The following is a 21,902-nucleotide window of genomic DNA, read 5'->3' as shown; positions in this document are numbered from 1 at the left end:
GTACACTCCATTTAATCTTAAATACAATCCATGGAGAGAGACACAATTATTATGCCCAGATTGTAAAACTGAGGCACAGAGAGGTTAAGTGACTAGCCCAAGATGGCACACTAGCTAAGTTGTAGAAGAGCCAGGCTTCCAACCAAGCAGTCTAGCTCCAGAAACCGTGACCTTCACCACTCAGTCACCTTGTCTGCAAGTAGACCACGGACAGTCTCTCCGGCTCCAGCTATGTGCCAGATGAATTTGAGTGCATCCAGCCTGGAAAAGACAGACGACATGGGAAGACAATATTCTTCAGGCGAGAGAGCCAACTCAGAGAAATGAAGAGACTTTGACCCAGATCAGACAACATGTGCCAGAGTTGGGATTTGATTCCAAGAGTGTCAGATTCAAAAGACCTTATATTTATAATGTTTGGGGCTGTGTACTGCTAATTCAATTCCTTTAAAATTATTCCAAATTCTAAATTATCTTTGTCTGCATTAATGAGATTTTATTCTCTGTACATTTCACATTCAAGTATGACCCCACTAAGTACTGTGCTTAAGCATGTCAGAAAATTATCCACAAATTGCCATGTTTCCCTGTGCTCAGGAATGCACGGACTCTTCTCTGTCTAACGGCTGTAAAAGCCTGCAAAGCATGTCACTATTTAAAGTTAATAAGCATCATCACGGTGAGCAGATCATTATGAAAATCATTATGTCTGCTCTCTTAGGAATTACTTTTAATATGAAATTGATCTTGAAATGCAACAAAAATAAATGCCATAGATTTGTTGTGTGCTTTTTACTTCTACTCCCTTATCTTGGTATAATTTGAGGTTTAATGAATGCTACTCATTTCTATTCAACATCTGACTTTATGGTGAAGTTCCATCCAGAGACAGGAAATGTTATACTGTAAAAGGAATGAGGTATTCTCAACATCTGGTATATAGATTCCAGCTATCTGTCTGCTTAATAAATGCTACAATACTGTATTCCACCAAAAGTCAGACTTAGGCTGCTCATCATAACAAAAAAATAATGTAAAGTACCATTTTATTTTAAGGGTGCCCTGCTGCCTCTCCAGGGATCTCCTTTGTGTGCTTAAGGGTATAAAGAGTGTGCCATATTTTTTAATTCATTTAAACCTACACTGAAAGTTTGAGAGTGGCTATAGTAGCCACTAATCACAGCTGGCTGCTGAGCACTTGAAATGTGGCTAGTCTGAACTGAGATATGTCAAACCTGTGTCTGTTATCTTTCTTAAGAAAGCTTCTAAAAAATTTTAAATCACATATGTGGTTCACATTATCTTTCAATTGAACAGTGCTGTTCCAGAGCCTTTACCTCTTATACTAATTTCATAGCATTCACATGTTACGTACATGTGTGCATTTTGCTTCGTTTTGGTAAAAACACAGCAAGTCCTCTTCCAAGAAATTTATCACAATTTGCTTTCCTTCTACAAGTACAGTCTTCAAAGATATAACTTAAGTGAAGTTACCAAGATTCAGTTTTCTTATCTGTTAAACAAAGAGTTTGCCCTCTAGACCCCAAAGATTGTTTCCTAGATTTAACCAATCTAGGAGACTGACTCCAAATCACTCTCTGTCTCATCGAGTTACATCTGCAAAAGCAGCCTATATTTCAGAGGGATATGAAAAATTCCTCATCTTCACATGCACTTATTTAAGCAAAGTATTCATTTTATGGAATTTTAATACTCTACCTACAAGAAGTACACCTTAAATTAGTTCCTTATTCCTAATAAAAATCTAAAATTATAGTTAAACTGTTAATAGATATGAATAAATATTTAAATTTTTGCCATATCCTTGCCCAGTATCTTTCAGAATAAACCACGTTTAAAAATGGCATCATTCTCCAATGAGTAGAGTGATACAAGAACACAACTTGAGGGAATTCACATATAATTCCTCTGTTGCATGTTTAAAAAAGGACCAGTTCCTAAGTTGGGAAAAAAATGATCACTAACAACAGGAAGAGAACTGTCATATTGAGTGGGAATCAGTTACGTTAGTAATAGAATTATGAGAGGTCCAGGGCTCAGGCTGAGTGTTATTCTATTATGTCACTAGCAGTTCCACTCAAAAGATATTTAATGATTGAGTTCCTTGCACTATTTTCAAGTGACCCATAAAGCAGTTTCTCAGTTTTCCTTAAAACTGGCAGGATCAGAGGATTAGACACAAAGCAACTGTGTTTAATTTGATTGAAGCCAGAGAGAAGTGGCGATGACATGGTTGGAAGGGATGAGTTTGCTCAACTAGTTAATTCTTTAAACTCTAGATATTCTTACTCATTTTTATGTGTAGGCCTACAAGTGATCTTCACAGTGTATCAGCCAGAATTCATTTCAGAAATACATAAAAGGTTTATTTGCCACAAACAATGATGCAGGTAATTTTATTCATGTAGCATTTTATTTACAACAGCAGTGTAGCAGAGGCTGCTAGAACCTACCAATATCCGTGTCCTCCCCTGCTTCCTGGGCACACATAGCTCTGCTTTATTGTGGGTGCGGCCATGGACTGAGTTCTGGCCAATTCAAGGCAAGCCAAAAGTGATAGGTGCTACTTTCATGATGGTCCATAAAATCTCTTGTGTTTGACCTTTTATTCTTTTCACATGTGCTGATGAAGTGGTAAAGATTCTGAAAACCAACAGGAGGTTGGAGCCACAAGATAGAAAGTGACTGTATTCCTGAATCACTGTGTGACACACAACCACACTCATCATCAGCTGTTAATGAGATGATGAGTGAAGTTTGCAGCTTATCTGTTATAGCAGCTGCCGTCATTTCCTTACCTTATACAAGCAGTTTCACATGTGTTCATCATTTTACCCTAAACATTTTCTCACTCAGGAGCTGAGGGTGAGAAAAAATTTGAAAATGCCATTATATTATTAACAGATAAGGAAATGAGTAACAATAGGTCATTTGACTGGTTAATTCTCACAGGACAAAGTGTAACACTCATGTCCTTAGAAGCAAATATCTAGCTGTCAATGAGACAATCAGGCAAAAACAATAGAAACAGACACTGAATTCAGTGGAGCCAGAAGAGAGCTATATTTTAAGGATGAAACAGAACTGAATGAACTTTACCATGAGGGTATCTAACTTTACTGCAGAAAGCAAACACAGTGGCATGAACAGGGCTGAAATGAAAAACAACAACAAAATAGAATTCTGTTTGGGATAGAAATAAGTTGAAATCTGAAAACAGGCAAGTGAGAAACACACACATTCTACTGGTCAGTCCCAGTTAAACATTCCACCAATATCTGACTGAGGAAAGACTACATTTAGCACCACCCCTAAATTATGCTGAAACTTGCGCATTATTTGTAAACATTTTTCAATTTATCCTTTGTTGCCTTAAAACAGACCTGAGTTAAGACAAGCCTCTTAAAGTATCTGGACCAAGCAGACCCAGTAATAGCACTTGGCCTATGCCTAGGCTAGTTTACATAGTATAATGGTCATTAACAGGTAACATCTATTTAAGCTAACCTTGCCTTACAATATGGCATCCAACCACGTGAAATAGTTCTTTGGCTCTACTTAAATACTCTGCCCATAACCTGAGTTGATATTGACATATCAAGTAGAACTGGCTGCCATTCTATAATAGTAGCAGCTGTTAAATACTGTAAATATTTTTGCAAATGACTGCTACCCAAAACAGATCATAATCCAGTAGATAACCTACATATTGACAATGAAATCTTTCAACAATGTTTCCTAAAGTCTCCTGGTCCATTGAGAATTGTTACTAAGGAAAGGAAAACAATCTTACTCTGATTGCTTGAGAGAAAGTCAATGTTTGGTAACCTGTTCTAAAATAAAATTGAACGATATATGTATATGGCTTTGCTAATCTTATGGGTCATTTCAGATGTGACAATTATGGTTAACAAACATCTATGTAACTAAGCAAAGTGCAGCCTGGAGATGCACTCAAAAGAATCAGCACTTGTCTAAGTGTCAGATTTCCACTCCCTCTGAGATACAAGCTGATCTGGTTTAACATGTTTCCCTTAAGCCTCTAGGGATATAGTTACTATCTACTGGGCTGCAAACTTTAAAAGGTAAGCACTGATTTGGTAAGTGATGGAAAGTATGTTAAGTGCATTCAGGAGACTCTGTTTTTGACCACTAGAAAGGCACTTGAAAGAAAGGAATATTAAAGGCCAGGAGGAGGCTACATCAAGGTCCACCTTGTTAAGCCAAAAGATCACAATCAATACATTGTATCTTGTGCCACATAAGTTCCTTTGCCTTGGTCCAATCTTGTTAATGCACTATTGCTGGGTTCAAGACTGCAAATGCAGCTTCTGTGTCTATCTGCAGTTGTTTATCAAACTGGTAAACATAAATGTGTCTAGATAACTTAGATGAGATCATTAGTTTTACTTTCTAGTTTGAGACACATTTTTCAAAGAAAACATGATCAGAACTTTAAGCATAATAACCTTCTCTGGGCCTAAACACTCTTCTTTGTCTTAGAACTAAATAGAACTTATTATAAAGCTCCCCCTCTCCCTTCAGGATTATAACAAATACTCCCACATCTAAATTTAGTATCAGTGCTTGTTGGTAAGCATTTTTATGACAGAGATTTTGCAAAGCAATTTGAAGTTATTTTAACATTGCTTATACTGCAGTTAATAATCATGTTAACAGTACTATCAGTCTACTTTTACAAACAATATGAACAGTACATCTAAAATGGGTAGCATCTATGAGGGTGGAATAGTGAGGGTAAGAGAAGGTCCTTATCATTTATCTTCTCCAGACTTCAGGAGGGAATGGTAATGGAATGATTGCTTTAAATCTATTTATTACCCAAGTAATAGCTTTTGACCTTATGGGGAGGAATGTCTATGGGGCAAGTATGACGAAGATTGGTTCATGTTTGCCAGAGACTCTGATTCCAGAAAGGCACAAACCATTTCTTTACTTGGACCTCCCATACTCAGGTGTAGGGAAATCTCCATTTCTACATCATCAGTAGAGCAAATATCTCACAGTTCTCTGCATCCCCGGTTCCACCTTCTCCTCCTACAACTGAGAAGTGAGAAGAGGCCAGCCCTGCAGTGGGGTCTGATGGTCTCAGAGAACAAAGAACCACCTATCTTGGTTCACTTGATTCAAGAGAACCAAGATAGATGTGGGACTGTGATTCCCACACTGTCCTGTATCTATCACCTACTGAGTCAAATGTGTAGAAGTGGAGAAAAGAGTAATGATACCTCATACCTCCAAAAAGCAGTGGTAGGGTACTATTCCATTTTTCTGGAACAAAGTGATCCTGATTTTATTTATGATTCAGAGTTAAATGACCTACAAAGAAATTTATTCCATGCTGTTTCAGGCTACATATTAGAATACTGACCTGTGTCTCACAAATGTTTCCCACTGGTCACAGTTAGGCCAGGACACATATGAAAAGACAATGTCCTATTCAAGAGTACATGCCACACGTGGGTGGGAAGATGTATATGGCAGTATCTTGGATTATAAGGTTTGAGTTATTCATTTTTATTTTTTCCAATAAATATATATTGAGATGATCCGTCTCTGTTGTAGGTATGATGGGAAATATAGTAATATATACAACATATATGTCAGAAAGGCAATTAGAACATTAAATAAGGACAGAAAATTACTATCATCTGTATAAATATGTGTGTAGTATATACATAATGTTTATTAAATACTACAGAGCAAGAACCACCATAGGTTCTAAGAGAAAAGTAATGATATCAATAAAGATGGTAAGAAGAAAAATGTCAGTGGATCTGTAATTATGGTAACAATAATATTGACAATTGCTAATGTCTACTGAGAAACTACAGTGTTCCAAACACTAAACTATGTACTATAAGTGTATTATCTCATTTAATTTTTAAAGTCGCATAAAGTAGTACCCTTAGAGTTCTCCCTTAAAAATAAAGAAACTGAGGTTTAGATACATAAACTTATATGTTAAAATTTGTTCTTTTATAGTCACCTTTCACAGGTGAAGATAACTGAATTTTAGAAAAATTCAGTTACTTGCTCAAGGTCACATAGCTAGTAAACAGAAGTACCTGAATTTGAACCCAACGTATCTTCCTCCCAAGTCCATGCACCTAATGGTTATAACAGAATTCTCTTTGTATCAGCAGCAGCTCTTACAACAACCTCTTCAGTCTTCCATCTTAGTTAAGAATTGGGTCTTCTGCTGCCAACCTAGGCAGAGGCTATATTTTTCTTTATAATTCTTTGAACCTCAGAAAAAGAGGTGATACTTTTTGTTTCCCATTTTCATTTCGAGACTAGATCCCTTTTCTCCAGCAAAGCCCCTTTCTCCTACGAAGCTCATTTTGCCACTTTCCCCTACCTGTCCCTCTCCACTACAACCTCTCATTTATTAAAGTGTTTCTTCTCTGGTTATCCTTACCAGTGATTTCAACATCAATCCTAACCGCATTCTTCAATATATGACTGCATTTTATATTTTATTGAGAAAATAGAAGTTATCATATTTTCACCATCAATTCCACAGCCTCCAAAATTCTACATCTAGCTCTTTTTAGGGCAATATTCCATGGAGAGATGATCATGGGTTAAACTGAGACAAAGTTATGGACATGATAAGAAATAGTTGTATTTGAGATATTGTGAAGGGAGAGATGATAGACTTGTTGATGGGTTGATAACAAATCTGAGAGAGAGAGAAATCAAGGAAAATGCTTAGATTGCTTTATCTGAGCAACCTGGTGAATGGTAATCCCATCGTCTAAGATGGGAAAGAAGTAGAAATGAGAAATCTGCTATGTGAAGAATGTACCAAGGATCCTGTTTGGCTGTGCTAGGTTTGAGATACCTGTAATGGATCCAAGTGGACATTTCAAGTAAATGACTGAAGATGTGACTCTGGAGAAATCAGGGAAAAGGTTGGGGTTGAAGATATAAATTTAGTAGTCATTAGCATATAGATGGTATTTAAAGCCATTATATTTGGACACAATTAGCTAGGCAAGGAAAAAGAGAAAGGAAATGTTGAGCCAGTACAGCATTTACTGACTACAAAGAAGAATCCATCAAATAATCAAAGGAGGTACCTGAGATAGGAGGAAACCCAGCAGAATATGAGCATCTCTGAAATAAAATGTTTACAGAATAAGGAAGGATTGATGATTTTAAATGCTTCAGAGAGGTTTAGCTCCATTTAGACTATAGCCTGATCATTAGACTACCTTTGTCTTTTTCTAATTAGATAACCAGAGCCTAGCATAGTGCCTTGCCCATCTTAAGTAAACGATAAATATTTGTTCAATAATTTCTATGATGATTGCCTTGATTTATAAATTAATTCCAGCAAGCCAAAAAATTAATGATATTATAGATGGGCACTCTAAGAAGAGAAAAAAGATTGAATTATAAAACTAAAGAGAATAGGTACATGTAAGAAAAAAAGATTCATTCAGTTTTGTGGAAAGGGAGTACTTGAAAATATATCTAGAACCATGTTTAAGAGTTCTACTATAAAGAGCCTTCGGTATCTCAGAATGTTGATCATCCCAAAGAGATTTAATCAGAAAATTGAGTGCCTGGGGTACTACTATACAAAACTAAAGTAACAAGGAGAAATACAGAAAATGTGTGTTGCTTCTTTCTACCTTGATAATATTATTTCAGATCCTATAGGGAGTTGCCCAATTTGAATGTTCTGCAGAATGAGCAGGGTGGGTCAGCCATAGTCCTGTGCCTTGCCCTCCTGGGGACTAATTTCAGGATCCCATGGACAAGAAATATATTAATAGCTGAGGGCTGAATCATAATGTATCTCAGGAAAAGGGATAAAAAGCTATAATAAATATTTGGCCAATATATCAGTAAAAATCAGCCCATAGATATTTTACAGATTTGAAGGATGTGAACCGGCCAATCTACAGTCCCAAAGTCACGCTGTAAAACTTTGTTTACACTGGCTTTTCTTTGTTTACACTTGCCTTCTTAAAAGGCAAACTATAGGCAAAAGTATGTTTCTCCCAAGTGGCTGGCAGGCCTTCTTTTATTTCTTAACGTGTGTTTAGTAACTTGTCATGTCTCCCTTGTTGCCTTGGCTGTCCAGTGTATTCAGTACCACCCAGCTCTAAGCCTAGATCACAATATAATTGCAGAATAACTGAATTAGTCTAAAAAGGTCAATAAAGAATATTTTAAAATAGACATTATGCAAAAAGGAAGCTACACTTCTCCTGCTTATTGCCTCTCAAAATAGGCCAAAGGATTTGATTATTTCTGATATAATTATATTCAGTGTCTATTGGACATTCAATATTTATAGGCATTAAACATAAAATAGAATAAATTTTGTGTATGCAACAGACAATGTCCTTGAATTTAAATAGCAGGTCCACTGATGATTTTCCAAAACATTAAAATACATATTACACAAGAATTTACTTCATGATTTTAATTTTTCTTTGATTTTTCAGAATAGTGGTATAGATTCCATAGTAATTAATACATCAAGCTACAAGAGTAGAGTTGATTTACATCAAATCAACTGGCCAATTCTCATTTTGCATCTATATATTTATTGAGTACCCATTATGCACACGGTTTTATGTGGCAAAGGCTAAAATATAAATAGCTAAATTTAACAAGCCATAATACATTGAATACTAGAAGCAAAATCGAGAGGACAAACAATTAATTCTGACTCAGAAGATCAAGGAAAAATGGGACTTGAGCTGGACTGTAAGGGATGAATAGGATTTCAATTGGAATAAGAGGAGGATTGAATTAAGTACTCCACAAAATAAATGATCACAAGGAGAGGGAAAGTGTTCAGGAACTCATTCATTGGGCCTAGTCTTTTGGGAGAATGATTAGTTCACTCTCAGATGTGACTGGCAAGGTAATGGGAAAAGATGATACCTTAAGAGATGAGGTTCAAACTATTCATACGGAACCACATGTCACAGGGCCTTGAGTGCCTTGCTAATAAGTTTAGACTTTATTCAAAGAAAATAGATTAAGAGAAAAAATATGTATTTTTTTCCCATCATTCTATACCTATTTAAGCATGACATTAAGGTTCTGCATACCTTGACAAACGAATTCTTACCACTATATGTTAAACATGTATCCCTGTGTTAAGAGCACTTTGTGATAACTGATGAAACTTAACTAAGAAGGGATTTTTGTCAACCACATTTATATCAGTCTTGTCTTTAGGCTTTTCATTTATGATCAAATCATCTAAATAGTTCTAAAGAAATTTAAAATTCAAATTCCTTATAGTAATATCACCTGGTTCAATTATTTCAATATGACTCTGAAGAGAAGCTTAAACAGTACCAAAGGTACACCTCCCCCAACATCAACCTCTATAGGTGGGAAATTTTAACTGGCACTCATTGCAATGAGCATAGTCCACATTTGCTGCAAAGATTCTTCTGATTGATTGAGTCTGACCCTAAGTCACCTCTAATTTACCTGCTTTCTGACTTTATAAATCAATCCTATGTGAGGTACAGTCTCAAACCCTTTCTTAAACTGTTATGAAATTGCTCTATAACCAGAAGAGCACTCTTAGAAATATGCTCACAATCCTTCCCTGGTTTTCAATATGAATGTGTTTCTTACAAATGGGCCTGGCCCTAACTGAGTCAAACCCTCCCCTAATATCAGACAGTCTTGCCTCTCATCATTCTTTCCAATATTTTGTCTAAATAAAGGCACCTAAGGGCAGAATTTTAAATTGGCACCTTCCCGAATTCTTCCTCATTACATTAATCATGTTTCAAAACTATGTCTAGAGTGCTGTTAAGTACTTTTGCCAAAGGCTTGCTATTTCTCTTTCTTCTTCAAACTCCCCAAATTTCATGTTCTCTGATTCACAGCCCAGTAGTTTATAAAGTTTATTATCCTTTGTGATACCTTACTAGAACAACTTACCTTTCTATTCTCCCTTTCCCTCTTCCTTTCTCTCATACTGCCTGTGAGCCTCTGGAAAACATCTTTGTACATGTGAGATGTTTATTTGACTTATTTAATTCAGGATTGTGTTTACATCTTTAGCATGATCTGTCACATTAATCTTTCTGTCTGTATCAAACCTCTGGCCTTCTGTTTCTGGCTTTCTGTGTTTTCCTTGTACACAGTTTATCACCAGCTCATCAAACAGAAATTTCCAGGAAGCAGCTTGTCTGCACATGTACTCAATGCAAACATACTCATAATGAATGGCCTCAGAGCACTACAGGATTCTAAAGAGCCTTAAAATAAAGATTTCATCTCTATTCCTGGAGTTTCTATGGTGAACTGAATTTTATTGTAGCGATTTTCTTTGAAAAGCAGTCAACATTAAAGTTGGTTAGATGATTTCTTGAGAGAAGGAAAGATACTTGACTCTACTTCCTTGTCCTAGACCCAATCATGGTGCACGGGTCAGGGAGTGAGAAACCCCAAAGTGAGTGGGCCACATAAGTATACCAAGTGGCAAGATGGGCCTGAAGCTCCTATAGGGCCAGCATTCACCCCAAAAATATTCCCAAGGCTAAGGGAGCAATATTAAATAGCAAATCCAAAACTTCACGACAGGAGAAGAGAGAGATCATGGGAAAAATTTGAAGCTTTGTATTTTAGTATCTAATTAGCAAGTTTTTCCTGCTTTTTGAACAAGGAGCCTATGCTTGCGTTTTTCTCTGGATTCTGCAAATTACATAGCCAGTTTCCCAGTGGATTTCTATTACTTGCAACCAAAGGAATCCTAACTAGTGCATATGCTTTTCACATAGCTCTGTATTTTCAGTAATTCTTTATAAGCCTCTTTCACATGCGATAATACCATTTTGTAAATATTCTGTTGGGTTGGAAAAATTTGTTAAAATCTTTCTCCAACACTGAATGGTAAAATCCCTGGGGCCTTGTCTTATTTGTTTTTGCTCTTTTGGTACCCAGACACAGAATTCATACTTACTGTATATTTTATCAGTCATTAAGATAAGAATGCTTTCAAAGATCACCACAACCTATCCACAGCTAATGACAGATAAGAGAGAAGACTTAGTCTATCGGCTACATGTTGACAACTGCCTAGTTAAAGCTCACTTTCTGTTTTGTCATTAATGCAGGACTGGGAAAGCAGATAAACACCCTGCTGCAGATAAGCCTAACCCTCATGTCAGGTAATGCAAATCTGACTTCAAACTCTTTGCAAGCGTTTTGTCCATTTAAACTCAAATGCCAAATATCGAGCAAAACAAGTTGCATAGTTACAGAACAACTTTAGTCTATTTATTAAATATGTAATTTCTTAAAAAAAAAATTCTAGATTGTCATTGTGCACTCTCTTTCCTTTCTGTTTTCTCTTTAGTTTCTAGTTAGAATATAATGTGTGTGACAGATTAAATGATGAATAGCCAAGGGAGGAAGAGGAAAGAAAAAGAGAAGAAAAAGGGGGAGGAAAAATGAGGAAAGAGAGGGAACAAACTAAAAGCAGTTCCAGTAGTTGAGTTAAATCAGATTCAACTGTGTCTTACTCAAAATTTACTTGTGAAATAGAATAATGGCATCAACTTCTCAAGGTTATGGTGGGAATTAAATGAGATAATATATACAAACACATATATCAAGGTGTCTTGCATACAATTAGCAATAGTTTTTGTAGCTGAACAAGTATTTTCCATCCAAAAGAAGAAAAGAGGCCTTACATAGGCATCAGCCACCATGGAAGCCCATCTGAGAGAATTCAAACCAATTAGCAACTGCTGCCTTGTGTAATGCTTACTAAAAGCCATGTTAACTGTTTACTTCTATCAATATTTAGTCAAGTCTATGAACAAGACCATGTCTATCTAGAAAAGATTTTCTATATTTAACACTTAAAATGATTTAGTTCTGCCAAGAGCAGTGGCTCATGCTTGTAATCCCAACACTTGGAGAGGCTGAGGCAAGCAAATCACTTGAGGTCAGGAGTTGGAAGACAGCCTGGCCAACATGGTGAAACCCATCTTTATTAAAAATACAAAAATTAGCTGGGTGTGGTGGTGCACATCTGCAGTCCCAGCTACTCAGGAGGCTGAGGCAGGATAATCGCATGAAGCCGAGAGGTGGAGGTTGCAGTGAGCTGATATCAAACCACTGCACTGTCTGGATGACAGAGCAAGACTCTGTCTCAAAAAAACAAAAAGTCTTAGCTCAAGTTGTCTGGTTATTCTTGTCCAATTCCCACTGTAAATGTTTCAGTTACAGGTGGCAAAGTTAACTATAAAATGTGTACCCTGAAATTGAGACACAAATTTGGGTACTTCAGGCAGAAAGCCATAAACTGCCATCCTCTTCCTTCTTCCTTATTATAACACTAATAATAGTCTTTAGTTTGTACAGCATTTAATAGTTTCAAACATTCAATATATATTTCCTTAGTGATTCTATGCAGTAATACTGTTTGACAAGCAGGAAAAGTGATACTAACCAAAAAAAAAAATTTTTTTTTTTTTTGAGATGGAGTCTTGCTCTGTCCCCCAGGCTGGAGTGCAGTGGCATGATCTCAGCTCATTGCAACCTCCCCCTCCTGGGTTCAAGCGATTCTCCTGCCTCAGCCTCTTGAATAGCTAGGATTACAGCCATGTGCCACGATGCCCAGCTCATTTTTGTATTTTCTTTTAATAGAGATGCGGTTTCACCACATTGGCCAGGCTGGTCTAGAACTCCTGACCTCAGGTGATCCGCCTCCCTCGGCCTTCTAAAGTGCTGGGATTACAGGCATGAACCACCACACCTGGCCCTAACCAAATTTTAATATATAAAAACATAAAAGTTACAATTCACCACTAATAAAAGCAGGTGTAGAGTACCGGTAGTTAAAGCAGCTGTAAAGAGCACAAGCTCTTTGTCCAATTGTTCAGTTCCACCATATTGCCTTCCCATGCTGCATTTATGAAACACAAGACTTTTCCTTACTGAGGTCAGCATAATTGATTATGAGAATCACTTTAAGAAAATTATTTTCCCTAATTCATAACTTACAAAGCAAGATATGTTTCCCCTCACAGTCTGTGGACACCAGGCACATTATTTGAACTCGTATTTTTTCACAGCTGGACTTACAAAATTCCAGGAAGGTGAAACCATCACTTATCACAATGGCAAGAGAGAACTTGGCAAATACAAACTCACTGGACAAGGGCAATTAATATTATTTTATGAGGTAACATAATTCTGGAAAAAGTGCGTTAAAATCCCTATGTTGCTCCTCAGATTTATAGCACCAGCATGCAGGTACCAGCAGTGGGCTTGATAATCCATGGAATTATATTAACGTTTCTGTTTCCTTGTTTTCCTTTGGAAATATCCTCAGACTTTTAAAAAAGCTGAGCACTAGTTTATTCACTTCATGGTACTTTATTAAAAATACACACAAATATTCATGTATAAAAGACCACTGGAATAAATGAACTAATATGGAATTCACAGCAATAAGTGAATTTTCTTCTTTCACACACCCATAGGTAATAAGATGACTAGTTTGCACATTTCCAGTCTTTATGCATTTACGTAAATATGTATATAGATATTTATAAATATTAACTTACATATTTGATGACACTATATCCTATATTTTTCTGAACTTGATTTTATTTCTTTTTCTTTTTTTCTCAAAAATATGTCTTGGGTATCTTTCAATGCAATGTGCATGTGTATGTATGCATCTGTGTGTGTGCATGTGTGTAAATACAAACATTTAGAGTTTTAAACCACTGCATTCTACTCTACAAAATGCATATGCCAAAATAAATGTAATCACTCCATGACTGATGGATATTTTGGTTGTTTCCAGTTTTCAGTGAATCTAAACAATGCTGCAAAGAAACACTCTACGTAAATTTTCCCCTCTTCATGAGCCTATGCTCTTTAGAATAAATTTCAAGACGTAAAATTGATGGAATCAATAGAATACCTACTTTGAGTATTGATAAATTTAGTCAAATTGCTGTTAAAAAATAAGAGTTTTACCAATTTTCACTCACAGTCATGTATTAGGCTTTCTGCTTGCCTCACCTTAACCAACACAGAATAAAACCAATGTTTTTAAACTCTTCCCCAATCCAGTCCATAAATATGGTGAGTTAATCATTGTAAATTATTTTTCACTCATTACTAGCATTTCATCCCTGCAGAGGAATACTGATAATGTGTTTACTTGTCTTTGGGCAAGTTACTTAACCTCTCTGTGTCTCAATCTTATTGCTTCTAAAATGAGGATGATAATAATACCTACCTCATAGGATGTTTTTCATTTTCTTGTTCCTGTTGCCTATGTTTTTCATTGTGATTGTGCCTTTCGTCTTTGATGATTTGGTGAGTTAACACATAGTAAACAAGCACCTATTGTGTGCAAGGGACCAGTCTAAACACCAGGGACAGCAGGGGGACAAGATCAAGTCTTCACTGTCATGAAGCTTACATCCTAGTAGGGAGGCAGATAACACAGAGACAAGCAAACACATAAACGTGTAATGTTCTGTCAGGTTGTGTTTGTGAAGGAAAAAACCAAGCATGGTACGGGCTAAGAGGTACTAAGCTTGCTGTTTTAGATAGGGTGGTCAAAGAACGTTTCTGTGATGAGGGGATATTTGAGTATAGACATGAAAGACATGAGCACTGAGGCTGAGACAACAGCAATGCTGAAGGAGTAACAGGGACCCAGTAGGCTGAGATAAAGGGATTGAGGGTGAGAGGAAAGAGAGGTGTCAGCTGTGAGAAGCCAGGGACCAGATGCTGAATGCCCTCATAACCCAGAAGGAAGAATTTTAATTTATTCTAAATGCTAAGGGAAGCCAGAGCACTGGCTTCTGGATTGATAAACTGCTCTCAGACAGTGAGAGAGGCTACAACTGTAACTTTCCTACCCAAGCAGATATCTCAAGTGTGAACAGAAACAGGGACTACTTGCCCTCTGAGGAAAGCTCAGGAAAGAAGAGCCAGTGTCCACAATTGAAGCTTCCCTCCCAAACTCAGGCCAAGAGGCAAAGCTAAACAGAGCCATTGAGTTGTGTAACTGCAACCCTGACCCACACCTACACCTTTTTCTTTCAACTCAAAAGCTAAACCTGAAGCATTTTTCTTTTTCTCTGATGCACAGAACCCTTGCTAGTTGATAAACCAGGAGCAGCAAACTCCGATACATGAGTGCCGAGAGCCCAGGCAAAATGGGGGCTCACAGCTCTCCCCTAAGGTGGCAAGCCTACCTTTGCAGATGGTCCCGTTCCCCACGTAACCCGGTTTGCAGGTGCAGCTGTGTCCCTGGACAGTGTTGGTACAGATGGCATTCTCATCACAGTTGTGCTGGCCACTGCCACATTCATCATGCTCTGTTTCCAGGGTGAGAAAAAAAGAGAAACACCTTTTCATAAGTTGGAATTACTGGCATTGGGAAACTTAGCTGGAATTCACCAAGTAAGAATCACGGTGACTACCACTTGTTAGTACCTTACCATGTGCCTGAAAGTTTCTGTTGAAATTTAAATTCTGAACTAAAGATATTATTATCCCTACATTGCAGGTAAAGAAACAGTGTCAGAGAAGTCACACAAGTTACACACATCACAGGATTGCTAAGTGCTGCCCTAAGGCCATTGTTTCTTCCACTTTCTAAAAAGCTTTTCACACAGATCGCAAGGTAATGTTTCTCAATAGGGGGAATTTTGCACTGCCTCACCCTACAAACATATATGTCACAGGGTATTTTGGGTTGCCATGATTCAGAACAGAAAGTGATACGGAAATCTAGGGAATAAAGGCCAGGAATGCTGCTAACCATTGCACAATGTGCAGGAGAGCTCAAAACAACTAGCCAGCCTACAATGTCCACAATGCTGAAAAATGTCCACAATGAGAAACATTCCATTCAGGTTAAAAAAAAAAAAAAAAAGACAAAGGAGGAAAAATAACTTATATGAGAGATTCCATGGCTTTAAACTGCAGAGGAAGGCCAGTGAATATAGCCTAGCAAAGGAGAATTTCCCAACAAAATTTTCAAAGGAGTATCAGTGGTCACAGGAAAGGCTGGTGAGCAGAGGATTGTGCTGAGAATAGGAAAGGATTTACTCTGAGGCCTCTGTTTAAGGGCCTTCAGCAGTGTGACTCTAATTCTCCACACAGCCCGCTGTCACAGGTTCAGAATCTAACCTCTGGGTAGCTTCCTGCCATGCACTGATATGGTTATATATATTCAAATAGCTGTGGCATCCTTAATCCATAAGGCCTAGAGGGAACCCAACCTGACCTGACAAAACAGATGAAAAGATTCCAAGTTAGAAACTAAGGTTTCATAATAACCGTAATTTCCTCTCATACTCAGTAAGTTTGTAGAGTTATTCAAATAACTATTCTATAAACAAACAATATGGCAAAGTTTATGCCCTTTATTCCTTTTAACATCTGCTAGTATAACTTCTCACAAATTTTAAGAAGAAAAATCCAGTAGGACTATTCAAATAATAAAAAAAAGTTGTAAAACAAGAATGGAAATTCCAGCTATAAATCTCAAGGAAATAACACTAATTGGAGCAAAACAAAATATTCAACATAGTTTGGTAAGTGACTTGTTCAACCAATGTACTAATCAGCTGAAATATTATCCGTCTTGATTACCTTTTATTTTAATTTCCTAACAAGGGCCCAGTAATGAGAAAGGTTAAATTCTGAAAAATAGAACTGTTTTCATCATACACACACAATAAAGGTAGGACACACACATACATCTGATTCTTGATTTAACACCTGGGATATTTTCCAAATAAAATTTTTCTTTAGGCCTTAAAACCAACCCAAACTATCAGTGAGAAATGTGCACAGGTCACACAGCAGTGAGAAAAGAAGGTAAGATTTATGAGGACACACTTCTAGTCTGTGCCTATGTCAACTCCAGCACACTCCAGAAATAGTACGCCCTTGTGCATGTCTCCTCGAATTTACAAACCTATCAAGTACCTAGTATGTGCAGGTGCAATACCAGACAATGTCGGAACCATTAAAAAGTCTAAGAATTCAGAGTTATACTCCAACAGTTTTCAGTCTTCCTCCTTAAATTCATTTAATAAATAATTATTATGGTCTGTATGGGGAATACAAAGATGAGCAGATATGGTCCCTGCTACCCTGAACATTTTAATATAGGTAACTAATTGGAACACAGAAGAGGAGTGATAAGAGTTATAAGTAGTTGACCTTATATTTTATCATTACAAATATTTGAGAATGAAAGGGTGCTCTGCTAATAATTATACTGGAATAACAAGCATAGCTCAGAATGACCCAGGCAAACTAGCACATGTGGTCATGTCAGATAAGAGGAATAAAGATAAACTAGACTGAGTTCATTGGAGGGAAGAAACTCCTTCTAAAGGAAAGAAGAGAAAAGTCCTCTTGCAAGAGGTAATATTTGAAATAATCTTTCACGATCGCTCAAGGTTTCTCAATTAGAGTTGCTCATGCAGGCTCAAGTATGGAGAAACGTATGGTTCTGCGCAGCATTCTAAAAGCCTGATCCATCCTTTACCTACCGTGTCTCATCTTCCAATATTCTTGAAGAAAATCTTTTTTTCTAATGAGGTGGTATCATTGCTGTCCTGCACATATATCAGTTTGTTCCTTTCTCTCTAGTTTTTCATGTTGTTTCCTTGACCCACAATACTTTCTCACAATATAGTTGGCTTATCTGCCTTTGCCTGGCTTTAAGCACCACTCCAAACCCATACTCTCACCATGATCATGAAGTCTTACACACTTTTTCTCCAGACCATGAATTTAATCTACCTTAGAACTTTTATAAAATTTACTATCTTTTCCTTTTTGGAGGCAATGATATCATAATATATTGTGATGGTATTTGCAAGTTTTGTCAATGCCATAATTGACTTTGAGGAGAGGAATTGTAGCATATTTTCCACAACCTTCACTTTATCTATTAATACGTTACATAATGGTGTTGAACCTAGAGAATGCCAAGCACTGAAGTCAATATTTAATGTATATTATACTATTTAACTCTCCCAGTAATTAAATGAAATAAGTTTGCTCATTTTACAATGAAGAAACTTAGACAAAAGTACTTTACGTAACTTTCCTAAGATCACAGAACTGGTAAATAGAGAAGCTCAGATTGTGAATGTAGACACTAGATGAACTCATTACTGAGCAGCTGGAAGTTTATTTGGATGTGGCTGAAGCTAAACCATGACATGTGGAAATGATATCATAATGCCAACAACGAATTGTCTTCCTGTATTCTAGCCCCCAATTCCTACTGAGATCTATACACTTACTGAGAATATATGACCTATTCCCAAAGAAGAAAGACTACAGAACTTCCAGATTTCATTTTCTTTACTTATGCCCAAGTCTTCAAAATGACCAGTATCTTCAAAACGGTGTTTAACAGAGATAGCCAAAGAAAATATGGTTTTCTTCTAGAAATTTCACATTCCTTTCCAGTTGCTAAGGACGCTGAAAAATATATGACAAGTGCTTGCGAAAGATGGACTGGCCTAAAGGTTAAGAGTATGAACTCCAAAGTCACCAACCTAGGTTAGAAGATCCTGGTTTTCCAATTACTAGCTATTTGAACTTAAGTAAGTTACCCAACCTCTCTGTCTAACATTCCTCATTATAAAATGTGGACAATGATAGAACCTATCACTTGGGATTGTTGTGAGAATTAAATTAATTAATATAGGTAGAAAACTTATTATAGCATGTTATAGCTAGTAAGTGCTCTACAAATGTTAGCTATTTGATTATCATTGCTGCTGCTGCTCCTACTCCTACTCCTCCTACTAATTCTACTAATATTGGTGCTACAATTACTTGAGGGCAAACTTAATCATAGGATGGTGGTTACAATTGAATTGAGACAGACGTTATTAAGATGATTAAATAGAGGTGTCCAACACTCACCTTCCCAAAAAGGGACAAAAACAAACAGTAGATAACCACAAATCAAACAGAGTATCTAAGGAAGAATAAGGGGATTCAGCAGAAAAGTTATGAAGACCCTCTAAGGTATAAAAACTTAGAAAGGCCTTAAAGAGAGTAAAGCAAATCATCCGGTACCAATTAGTTTCAAGCCAAGAGGGACTCACATTGTGGGAAAAAAGAAAGTGTGAGATGGCCAGTAACCATATTTCCACCATGGACACCAGCAATTCTAGCTACAGAAGAGCCTCACAGACCTTAAAGATCCTGATCCCAGCACAGGGAGCATTTGGAGTCCAAGGATCACTTGAGCCCAGGAGGTCAAGGTTGCAGTGAACCATGTTCATGCCACTGTACTCTAGCTTGGGTAACAGAGAGAGACCTTGTCTCAAATAATAATAACAATAAATTAATAATATTAGCTAAAAAATTCCCAATACTTGTGAGAGATATGAACATCCAGATTTAGAAAGCTAAGGGCCCCCAAATAAATTGGGCACATTACAGTCAGACTTTCAAAAGGCAAAGATAAAGAGGGAATGCTAAACATAGCAAGAGGAAAACATCAAATCACATATAAGCATATTCCATCAGACTAACAGCAGATTTTCCACCAGAGCCCTGCATGCCAGGAAAGAATGGGATGATATATTGAAAGTGCCGAAAGAAAAACAAAATGCCACCCAAGAACCCTATACACAGAAAAACTAGCCTTCACATATATGGAGTAGCAAAGACTTTCTCAGAGAAGCAGAAACTGAGGAAATTCTTCACCACTAGACCTCACCTACAAGAAAAATTTAACAAAGTCTTACATTGGGAAGTGAAGGACAATACATACATTTTTAAAATTTCTTTTGAGTCATATAGTTTCACGAAAATAATACTCATATGTAACTCACTGGTAGAGCAGATAAACAAATACAAAGGGAATGGGATAACATATTACTATTACAGAAAACCACTAGACCACAAAAATAATAAAAGGAAGAAAGGAACAAAGGGTATATAAAACAACCAGAAAACAATTAACAAAATAACAGGAGTAAGTCCTCATCTATCAATATCAACCTCAAATATAAATGGTTTCAATTTCCCAAGTAAAAGATAAGGGCTGGTTGAATGGATTTTTTAAAACACCTAACTATATGAAGATTATAAGAAACAATATCACCTGTAAAAACACACACCATCTAAAAGTAAAGGGATAAAAAAAGATATTCCACAAAAATAGAAAGCAAAAGTGAGCAGAAGTAACTATGTTTATATCAGATAAAATAGATACTAAGTTAAAAAAGAAAAAAGAAAGACAAATAATGTCATTATATAATGATAAGGGAATCAGTTCAGCAAATATATATAACAATTGTAAATACACATGCATCCATCACTGGAGGACCCAAATTCATAAAGCAAATGTTACTAGATCTGAAGAGAGAAAGAGAGAGAGGAGAGACTCCAATACAATAATGATAAGGGGCTTCAACACTCCACTGTCAGCATTAAATAGATCATCTAGACAGAACATCAAAAAAGAAAGATTGGATTTAAACTAGACTTAAGGCCAAATAGACATAAAAGACATTTGCAAAACAATATATCCAATGACAAAGTATACACTCTTCTCATCAGCATATAGAACATTCTCCAGGATAAAAAATATGTTAGGCCGCAAAAGTCTAAACAAATTTCTTTTTTTTCAATCTTTTTTTAATTGCATTTTAGGTTTTGGGGTACATGTGAAGAACATGCAAGATTGTTGCATAGGTACACACGTGGCAGTGTGATTTGCTGCCTTCCTCCCCATCACCTATATCTCTCATTTCTCCCCATGCTATATCTCCCCAACTCCCCACCCTCCGCTATTTCCCCCAGACAGACCCCAATGTCTGTCCCTCCCCTATTTCCCACCCCAGTGTGTGATGTTCCCCTTCCTGAGTCCATATGTTCTCATTGTTCATCACCTAAAAATTAAAATCATATCAAGTTTCTTCTCAGACCACAATGGAATGAAACTAAAAATCAATACCAAGAGGAACTTTGAAAACTATATAAAAACATGGAAAATAAACATGTTCCTGAATGACCACTGGGTCAATGAAGAAATTAACATAGAAATCATAAAAATTATTGAAACAAAGAAAAACAGAAATACAACATATCAAAACCACCAGGGCAAAGTAAAACCAGTATTAAAAGGCAAATTTATAGCAATAAAAGCTCTCATAAAAAGAATAGAAAGATTTCAAATTAACAATCTGATGATGCACCTCAAGAAATTAGAAAAGCAAGAACCAATCAAACCCAAAATTAGTAGAAGGAAAGAAATAATACAGATCAGAGTAGAACTAAACTGAGTTGAGAGTTAAACAATAAAAAAGATCAAAGAAACAAAAAGCTTGTTTTTTAAAAAGATAAACAAAATCAACAAATCTTTGGCTAGACTAAGGCAAAATGAGAAAAGACCTAGAGAAACAAATTCAAGAAACTGAAAATGAGGGACATTATAACTAATACTACAAAAATATAAAGAATCATTCAATTAGGCCGGATACAGTAGTTTACGTCTGTAATCCCAGCACTTTGAAAAGCTGAGACATGTGGATTGCTTGAGCCTAGAAGTTAGACACCAGCCTGAGCAACATGGCAAAACCCTATCTCTACTAAAACTACAAGAATTAGCCAGGCATGGTGGCTCATACCTGTACTTCCAACTACTTGGGAGGCTGAGGGGAGAGGATCGCTTGAGTCTGGGAGATCGAGGCTGCAGTCAGCCATGATCATGCCACTTCACTCCAGCCTGGGCAACAGAGCAAGCCCTGTCTCAGAAAACAATCATTAGAAACTATTATGACAGCTATATGTCAACAAATTGGGAAAACTAAAGCAAATTGATAAATTTC

The 21,902-nt window shown here is 36.7% G+C and overlaps 1 protein-coding gene across 2 annotated transcripts in view; it reads right to left on the bottom strand.

Moving 5' to 3' along the window:
• Positions 1–21,902, bottom strand: part of NELL1 (neural EGFL like 1) — an 874,275-nt gene that overhangs the window by 320,503 nt on the left and 531,870 nt on the right. For both annotated transcript variants that reach the window (XM_032240986.1, XM_032240987.1), the window contains exon 14: positions 15,273–15,395. In XM_032240986.1, the coding sequence (XP_032096877.1) occupies positions 15,273–15,395 (123 nt within the window). The remainder of the gene's footprint in view (positions 1–15,272; positions 15,396–21,902) is intronic.

The sequence above is a fragment of the Sapajus apella genome, unplaced genomic scaffold, assembly GCF_009761245.1.
Source record: "Sapajus apella isolate SASKATOON/1434 unplaced genomic scaffold, GSC_monkey_1.0 scaffold47, whole genome shotgun sequence".
In the NCBI taxonomy this organism is placed as follows: Eukaryota; Metazoa; Chordata; class Mammalia; order Primates; family Cebidae; genus Sapajus; species Sapajus apella.
Note: the sequence above shows the minus strand (reverse complement) of the source record. Positions and strands in the feature narration are given on the sequence as shown.